Source organism: Arachis ipaensis, chromosome B2, assembly GCF_059453495.1.
Source record: "Arachis ipaensis isolate K30076 ecotype BB chromosome B2, ASM5945349v1, whole genome shotgun sequence".
Classification (NCBI taxonomy): Eukaryota; Viridiplantae; Streptophyta; class Magnoliopsida; order Fabales; family Fabaceae; genus Arachis; species Arachis ipaensis.
In genome coordinates, this window is record NC_142437.1 from 64,953,302 (window position 1) to 64,963,713 (window position 10,412).

The following is a 10,412-nucleotide window of genomic DNA, read 5'->3' on the forward strand; positions in this document are numbered from 1 at the left end:
GCTAGGCGTCTGGATTCTGGAAGCGGAGTAGTCCTGGGTGTATTTTAGGCTTTATGTTTGTATATATATGACTCATGTACTTAGCTTGCTCTCCAAGAATCTTGTTTATTTTGTTCCTCATAGAGGCTATAGGAGAGTTAGGGGCTTGATTCTGTATTTTAGGTGTTGGGATACTTATATATATATATATATATATATATATATATATATCCGGTCAGTCTTGGCTTCACAGGCTGAGTCAGGAGCTAGTTCCTCTGTATTATTGGCACTCTTATGACTCTTTACTTATTCCTATTCTTAACTTTTTGGTTGCTTAGCACGTAAGTAATTCTTTCTCTTGAGCGTTGCGCTTTTTATTTTGCGATTTTGTTTTACCCGTTTTTCAAGCCTCCTAGTATATTATCTCTTTTCACTATTATATGTATAGTATAACTGGTTAGAGGTCCGTAGCACCACACTACCTCTGTTCTACGACTTAAGCGTAAAACTCTGTGTAGTAGGGCGTTACAATATTCGTTAGAAATTTGTCTAAAATGAAGTATATTTTTTGTTTGAAATTTGACTAAAATAAAATATTTTTACGTTTGAAATTTGTCTGAAGTACATTATTTTTATGCTGGCTAATCTGTCTAAAATTTGTTTAAAATACATCATAATAGTTAGAAATTTAGCAGATAAATGCCTATTCAAAATTTGTCACAAAATCGTCTGAAAAAAATTTCGAACGAATTTCAGACAAAATGTAAATTAGCAACAAGGATTTTTGGGACAAAAAAAATCGTCTCAGTTTTGTTCGGAAAAAAAATTTGTCTCTAATTTGTTCGACATTTATCTCAATTTCGTCTCAAAATTCGTCCGAAAAAATCCTATTTCTAGTACTCAAGAGTTGTATATAAAGGCAGATTGAGGACTTGGTTAAGGACTTTTTACTTCTCTAATTACTTCTTCTTTTCCATTTTCTTCTTGATTTTTGGAATTCTGTTTTTGTTATCCTTAGCTATGAGTCACTAAACTCTCTCTTCATTAGGAAGAGGAGCTCCGTTGGATTGTAATGAATTGATGTTCATTTTCTTCTCTTCTTAATACAAGCTTTGTTTATCCAAGAGAGAATTTTTACACTTCATAGATTCAATCTTAACAAAATTCATTCATCATCATCCATTCATCCTTACAATCGATTATCACATTCATCTTCATCGTACATCATCTTATAATTTGTTCCTCTCATTCAATTCACTCACTCATCTCATCAATTCTCACTTGTAACTCCTCTTTCCTTAATTATTTCGGCTCTATACTCTTATCGGAGTTTATAATAATTTAGAAGGCTAAAAGAATGATTTAAGGACTTAAAAGCACATTTTTTCAAATTCTGAAGGTTGTGCGTACGCATGCATAAACTCACGTATGCAAGGGCTAAAAATTTGGGTGTCGTGTATGCGAGCCCTTGTTCGCGTACACGAGAGTTGAAAACAGTAGCCTTACCTCGCGTCGCGTACTACGACCGCGTACGCGAGTTTGAAAATTTGACACTTCCGTGTACGCTTGCCTCCCTCCGCGTACGCGATATTGCTGGGCAGTGCCCAACATCCGCGCCGCATGGCACCTCTGCATACGCATGATGTTGCAAAATTGCAAAAAGCTGATAAGTGAAAAATTCAGTTTTTGAACCTAATTTTCTAACCTTCATATCTTTTTGTACAAAATTCATTTTTCAACCATTCTTGAACCGTTGGAAATATCGATAAATGAATTTTCATGAAAATCCAATTTTAAAAGTTTTTCAACTCCGAGGACCGAGTTACGGCCTGCCAAAGTTGGTCAAAAATCTATTTTTACCGAAAAGTAGAATTTACCAATTTTCCAAAGATTCATAAGCCTCAACCATTTTCAATCAACAAAATGAACCCAAACCATATCAATCCACATATTCACACTCAGCCAAATCCAATCCTACTTCATCTACACATTCCAACTAAAATACATTAATTCAACATTTCAAAACCTCATTTCCACTATTCCATCAATCATTTCAATTTTTACGCATTCTATACAAATTCTCCATTCAATCTCATGCATTATCACACAATTTAATAATCACTTAACGTTTTTACCTTTTTTCTGGCCTGTGACCCAAATTCACCAATTCAATACATAATCAACAAACATATCATCATTACCGAAATCATCAAATTCTACAATACACCAACTATGCAAAATCACACAATTCTCATCCCAATCATTAATTACCACAAAATATCATCTATACATATTAATACCAACCAAATACACAATCCAAACCTAATCCTAGGGGCATCTAGCTTAGGATTTTATCCTACATTATATGATATTTAAATGAAACTAAAACCGTACTTTTTGAAAATCAAAGTCAAGCCTCCACTTGTGAAACCTTAGCTCCAAGTTTCACTAATGAGCAATTTAATACATCAAACACTATTCTACACTATTTTCATACAATATACACATCACTCAATACATTAGGATTTTCAAAAGTCATTATAAACACAAGAAAAGTGGTTCTTCCTTTTTACCCACTAAAATGTATAATAAAATCTAGCTAGAACACGTTTCTAGAGTACCCCTAAACCATCAAAATCACAAGATCTTTAATTCTCAAAACTCAACCCAAAACATGAAATTGAAAGGGAGTAAAAATTTGGGCATGAGTTTCGAGATTTCTTACCACAATACTTAGATAGAATTGAAGAGCTCGATGAAAGTGACGCATAGCCACAAACAGCTTGTCTATTGGAGCTTCGGAGAGGAAGTTATGGTGATTTTAGTGTCTATGGAGCTTAGAATTTCTCTCTTCACCTTTCTTCTTTCATTTCAGAATCAACACAACAAATGAGGGTTGTGATTGCTGAATAACTTTAAGTGTAAGGTATATATATGTTGGGTTTGGACCTAATTTAAACTCAGTTCACATATATAACCCGTTTGGCTCAATTTTAGAGCTTTAAAATTAGTGTTTTAATGTACATTTTAAATATTTTTACATTTTCAATTCATAATTTCTATTTTATTAGCCTTTTTTATTTATAATTAGTTATCTCAACCGGTATTGCCGTCAAATTACCGATGCGTATTTTTATGTAAAAAACTATATTTTTTGACTTAAAAAAATTCATTAAATCTAAAAATCATATTTAAATTGTCTAATTATGATTACTAAATTTTTCAACTAACGGTTTGACCGAATTTTACAATATTGTTTATTCACTCATTTATTATTATTTTAGTTAAATTCCGTATTTTATGCTAAGTGTTTCTAAAATCTTAAATTTTTAATTGTTAGACTAAAATAATCAATTAATTATTCTTTGTTTAATTCGTTAATGTTTGTGTGAACAATAACTCACTCTCATAATATTATTTGAGATAATTGGATGCACTTACTAATACTAATAGTTTATGATTTATAAAATTCTGCATCAATCCGATCCATACTACCAAGCCCGCTAAATAGACCATTAACAACCGACCACAAAAGTAATCTCAATAATTAAAACTAATCATTCTCCGAAACAAAAATGGAGAAGGGGGTGCTCCATACACGCGTCTTCATCTCAGCACAAAATGCTAGCACATCATGGCATGTATGTTTTCTGTGTCAGTATTATAAATTTTTTTATAAAATATAAAAATCTAATTACAAGTTTGATAAAACTATAAGTGTGAACAAAATAATTAAACATATATAACTACTTCGCTAGAGGCTAGTTAGTTTTCACAAAAGCAAGGACCAAATAGTACCAAATCGAAATCGTTTTTCTGAACTCTATTTCCGAATCATTTATACTTTTACTGATTTAGATTACCCATTTTTAACATATTTATAGCTTTATTCTTCACCTGGTTACAATTGGGTAGCATGACCAGATCAATGAAAAATGACCAAAGGACAATAACTGTGCGACACATTTTTGTGCCATACCAATAGAGTGAAATGAGACACAAACCCAATTTAATGAAACTGGACCTTCCAATGGAAGGAAAATTGACTATAATGCCGTAATATCAGGAATGCTACAAGTCCCTTTCAAGCAGGGAATCCAAAGTTGGCGACCCCTAAAACCATCATTAATTTTTCTTTTATTTTTATTCTTTTATTTATTTATTTATTTTTGGTACCATCAGGATAATAATGTCCTATGCGAAAATACACATACAACATCACGCATAGAAATGTTATTTTATTGAACAGTAAAGGAATTAATTAATAGCCAATTACAAAAGGTATAGGTGACAAAATTCAAAATATATTGTAATATATGGGTTTGAGTCTTTCATGCCATTATAAGAACTGTTTTTGATATATGGCACGTATTCTTACATACATTTAGTTTTAGTGTAGAAATATATTCTAATTTTGGTATGTTTGTTAGTGTCAAATCTTTCTAATATTTTCTTGTATTTTTCATAATTAAAAAATAAAGTAGTAATTAAAAATTGGAAAAGATAAAAATTACAAATTAAAAAATAGGATGCCATCTCAACATATACCCGCTAGCTTTAGGATGATATAATAAGTTTGAGAATATTGTCACACTCTCAGAATGTGCTCTTGTTGTAGCCTAATAATCTAGTTGGTATGGACCATAAAGTGTTTTTAGCAAACCACTACAAAACACGTATTAGATAGAGGTAAGACAACTTGACAGTTGTTCCAATGAACATTATTTTCATAGTTTAATTTAATACTTTAATTAATGTTTCTTTTTTCCATACCACTCCTAAAATGTGTGTGGGGTTCAAGTGCAACTCATGTGACCACTTATGGGACATGGCTTATTCTATTGTTCCTCCAAAAAACCTTTTTTTTCCCCTTAAACTAAGTATGCATGAGATTTTTATTTTATTTCTGTAAAAATTGTCACATAGGACTAATTAACCACAAATGATGACCGCTATTTCATCCCTTAATTTTCAATGGAAAATATTTAGGGACTGATAATAAAATAAAGTATCCAATGAATATATTAGCCATACACCAGATTATGTGTATATAAATTAAATTAAAAACCATATCAATGATTAACTAAACTTGTTTGTGGGGCCTCGTTAGTTGATGACAAGTTTTTCACTTGATTTTCTTGGGTATACCATTACTGATTTTTCAATTAACTTAGGGCCCAAGTTATGTGGTTTAATTTGAATTAATTTGTTTTCAGTAAACATCACGAGAATTAAATTTATGTACCATCAATGCGTGACGGAATACTGTGCGGGGATGCTTGATATACACTATTTTTTCCCCCTTATTTCTTTGGAAAAATTATAAGAGTAGGACCAAATTAGTAGAAGTCAATAAAATTGTCAAATAATTGGAGGGGCCATAATAAATCTACCCCACGCTCCCATGAAATATTTGCATGTGAATGAGCATTTCCCAATTTATATTAGCATCCGGATCATGTGGTCTCCATATGTCTAGTCTAGAGCAAAATCCTACTTAGAAAGTGCCATTCACGAGCCTTATTTCACTACATCCCTCCATTATTGAATCATAAGCAAAACTACGACCCTTATCTTTAATTTGTTCACAAAATACCCTAAAATTGTTTACCAAAAAAAAAATCCTTGGTTTAATGGTTATATATTCCTTTCAATGTTAGTGTGAAAATTCTTGCATATACCTTTTAGAGTCATTTCATATTCAATAATATTTATACCTGCTATTATTTTATTTTTCATACAAGTTTTTTAAAAATATGATAAATTTTTCAAAATGACAAAATGTGTCACATGTCACTCCCCCGTTACAATTGAAATCAAATCTTTCCCTCCAAAATTAAAGAACTCTCCCTCTTCTTTCTTTCTTTCTCTATTTCTCTAATTCCTTCACTCGCTCTATCTCTCTTATATATCATTATCAATGACTAATTACGAATTTGACAATCAAAATATATAACATAACATTCTCTAATTGTATTTAAATTAAATTAAAATTAAAATTAAAATACTAAAATTGAAATATAGCTATATTATATTTATATATATATTACTAACTAATTTAATAACTAAAATGTGTCACATGACATACTCTTATTAGAATTTAGAGAAAATATTATCCTAAAAAATTAGTAAACATCCTTCTTATATTTTCTTATCTACCTCTCTCTTTTTTTCTATTTCTCTCTATCCTTCCCACTCTATATATAATTTATAATTCATATTTTATATTAGTAATTTGACAAATCAAAATGTGTCACCAAATATTTTCATTATAATTAAAATAAAAAATTTTCTTAGCTTCCAAAATTAACAAACTCCCTCTCTCGTTCTTCTTCTTTATCTTTCTCTCTTTTTTCTCTCATTCTCTATTTTTCTCTACCTTTATGTTTTACAAAAAATAAAATTAACAACATAATATAATTTAAATAAAAAATATTATTATATACATATTTTTTATTTAATTTTAAATTTTTATTGCTTATCTTTTTAATATATATTTTCACTTCTTTTCTTTTAAATATTTATTACATATAGTTTAAAAAAAAATACTAATGTTGTGATTAGAAGTTAGAATCAAGATTCAATTGTTTAAAAAAAATAAATTAATTTTATAATTATCAATATAAATATTTTTATGTTAATATCTAATTATATTTTTATATATATAAAAAAAATATTATTTTTAAATAGCAGGTATAAAAATTAATTATTTCTATTTGTGCAACAAAGTTAATACCTAATCAAATATAAAAATATACATGTTAAATTCTTTTAAATTTTAGATAACGAATATTAAAATTAAGTAAAAAAATTAAACTCTTTCATTAAAAAATAATAACTAAAAAATTTATTATTTAATTTTGTTTAAGACTCTGGTCTTCTTATCCGACGAAAACTTTTGTCCGTTGCGACCATTTTATAAAAATAGTTTAATGCTATAAATTTTTTGTGTCATAATCTATAATACCAGGATCGACATAATTTTAAAAGATTTATATTCCCGTAATAGTATCACAGGTAAAATACTAGTATTCTTCTAATTAATTGTATTTTTATTTACTAAAATAAGAAATGCGTTTCAATTTAAAATGTCTTATCATCTTCTATGGAAGATGAATACACCACAATGATCTTTAACAACAAATTTAATATCTTATTATATTTTTATTTATTTTATATATTTAATTTTTTGGTGTGATATATATCTGAATTTATATATACCAGTACCATAGAAGATTTAAGATTTTTTTTCTTTGAATTCTTATCTGGCTGGAAAATTGAAAGAACTACTACAGTATTAAGGGACCTTCTAAGTTCTAACAAATTTAAGCTTTTAATGATTATAAATATAAAAGTAAATAATTAGACAATATTTTTAAACCATACAATGAATATATTCAAAGTTCTAACTTCTAAGAACGTAATACTGGAATAGTATTCCACGTCAGACGAGAGAAGTCTAGCTTGCACTCTCTATGTTATATGCCATCCCCACCATCATTATTATCTCTCTTCTCTCTTACACACACACACACACACACATAAACATAGACTATAAGAACAACACCAATTATTATGAGCAGTCGAGCACCGTCAAATGATAGCTTAATTATTGTTGGTAACATTACATAAAGTCACACTCAAATCAGTCATCAGCATCAAATTGAGATGGGTGGCAGTGTTAGTAAGAGTACTAGGAAGAGGAGATTCTCAGAAAAATATGTAACGAATTTGAAGGAGAAAGTGATGGTTCTCCAAGAAGAGATAAAGGACGTGATGTATGAGAGGGAGAAGGAGAGTAGGAGCTACGAGAGAGAGATAATGGTGTTCACTTTCAAGGAGGCAGATTGGAAGCAAGAAGGGAAAAGAATGAGGGAGGAAGTGAAGATGCTAAGGAAGATGGTTGAGGAGAAAGAAGAGAGGATAAGAGATTTGGAAGAGAAGAAGATGGGTGGTGAGAAAGAGTGGGAGCAAATGGGGACAAAGCTATTAGTTGAACAGATGAAAGAAGAGAGAGCAAGAAGAGATGAAGCTGTTGAGAAGTGGAAGCATCTCTATCTTGCTATCAAGGCTGAGCTTGATGACCTCATTCACAGGACATATCATGGTATAATCTCCCTTCCCCTCTCACTCCATTTTCTTCACTCAATTATTTACCAAAATAATATTTATTTTCTATCTTCCTTTTTACAGTACTCACTTGTTTCTCAATTCCGAACGTTGATAATCACGAATAATTTTTCCATTTTAATTTGAAATTATTTATTTTATTACCTGAATAAAAAATTTAGTCCATCTCATTTTATAATTACTTACTTATCACTTTTCTGATGTTCTCATTTACCTTTTTCGTAAATAGTTTTAATAATAATCACGTTTGATGTAACCACAAGTGTAATATATATATATATATATATACAAAAGAATTATATATGTATTTATAAAATACATAATGGATAAGTTAGTGAATGATTTTTAGTGTTTATTTGTTTTAATAATAAATCTGTGTGAAAAAATCACTCTTGTTGCATGATATATATAAAAGCTTCTCTAATTTTTGTTATGTTCACATATTATATATTTGTTATCATCAGATTTAAACTTTATGAACATTATCAGACGACGAGTAAAAGAACATAAAAAGAAACTTTTCTTTTTTTTTTTTAAGAAAAAATGCAAAAATTGTAGGGCTCTAGCTCTTTAGTATATCCTCAGAAAAGTTGTCGCGGGTAGTAGTTTGGTGTTTGATTTTTACCTTTCTATATTAAAAATGAGTATGGTGCTATATTAATTATAAAAGCTCGAGTTAAAATTCAGGTTGTGTTTTATTTTGTTATTATTTGGTTGAGCCTATTAATTAAATTTTGTTGCCTAATTGTGTGCAGGGGACGGTCTATATTGGAAGGCAGAGGAAAAGGAGATCCAAATGGAAACTATGAGGAAAGAACTTCAAGACAAGGAAGAAACAATCAAAGCATTAAAATCTCATCTCGATTCGTTGGAGCAAGAGAAGTACAAAAAGGAGAGGGAATTTGACTTGTTAAGGCAAAGCTTGAGGATCATGAATGGCAAGAAGTGTTCAGTTCATAAGAAAGAGAAGATCAAGAAAAGTAGATTGGGAACATGAAATTCAACTATATGGACCACAGGCTTACATGGACCACAAGGGTTATATCCAAAATTTAGGAGGTGGAGTACGCATGTAACTATATGGGGTTGGTTTGTATCTTGCATATGCCATTTTTTTTTTTTGGGGGTAAATTATCATTTTAGCACTCGAAATATTTTAATTTTAATAACATAATTCTGAGTAACAGACAAATATTAGTAGATCCTAAAGGTTTGACAAAATTTACCAATTATGCAAAGTTTGTCAAATTTTTTCTGTTTTCTTCTGAAAAATGGGATAATTTTGTTAAACAATTGTCAAACTTTTATAATTTGTAAAATGCTAATGCCAATTTTATTTAGAAACTATTTTATCGAAATTAAAATTCTTTGACTGTCAAAATAGTGATTTCTTATTTTATTTTTTTTAAGAGATAAATGATAAGAAGTCAATATTTCACATAAACAAAAGAAGCTAGGTTTTTTCATAAACATTATTGAAATAGAACAAAGAAATTGAAGATAATCAATTTAGACATTTGGACTTGCTGAATGTGCCAAGTCTGGATTAGCTAGCAAGTGGAAAAGGAATAAATTTGTCATTTATTTTTTGTTTCTCAAACAAATTTCATTTCTAAAAGTTTTGTTCTACTTCTACTGCTACTTTTATTTAGTCTCGAATCGCACGACTCCAAATTAACATGATTTGATACGAGTCATTACGTCTGCAATTTGACTCGATAATTTAAATTTGATGATTGAGTTAATAAATTAGATATAGCAAATTGTGCGTCAAAAACGATTCAAAAAAAGAAAAGACCCGACTCGAGAAAAAAGACCTCTAAAAGAAGATTATGGAGAAGCTAGGAAGCACCGATACGACACGCGATACGGACACGACACGACACGGATACGCCGACACGTTCTTTTTATAAAAAATTGGATACGACACGTTTAGAATACGTTGTGAATTAAAATTTAAATAATATATTAAATTAATAAAATATCATATTGTAAATATAAGAGGAAATATAGTTGTATAAAAAAGTCTAAAAATTATGCAATTATTAAAAAAAATAAAAAATTTTAATCTACTCTTACCATCTCGCTAACAGAAAATGTATCAATTTCTTCTCCTCCAAGTCCATCATCCACAAATATCACAGCTTCTATGTTTGGTTCATCTAAAGATAAATACGAAACCTCACTCAGATGTGGACTGTTGTTAACTTGTTATCAACTTTGCTTCTATTAATTATTTTACTTTTAAATTTAAATTTTGATTTGTTTTGATTTAAAAATAAAAAAATCGGTTAATTGGGCCA

At 29.5% G+C, this 10,412-nt stretch overlaps 1 protein-coding gene across 1 annotated transcript; it reads left to right on the forward strand.

The window, feature by feature from the left end:
- Window positions 1-7,484: 7,484 nt before the first annotated feature.
- Window positions 7,485-9,473, forward strand: LOC107625348 (uncharacterized). Its single transcript, XM_016327968.3, has 2 exons — window positions 7,485-8,086; window positions 8,865-9,473. The coding sequence occupies exons 1-2, from the start codon at window positions 7,648-7,650 to the stop codon at window positions 9,104-9,106; spliced, it is 681 nt and encodes a 226-aa protein (XP_016183454.1). The 5' UTR covers window positions 7,485-7,647; the 3' UTR covers window positions 9,107-9,473.
- The last annotated feature ends 939 nt before the right edge of the window (window positions 9,474-10,412 follow it).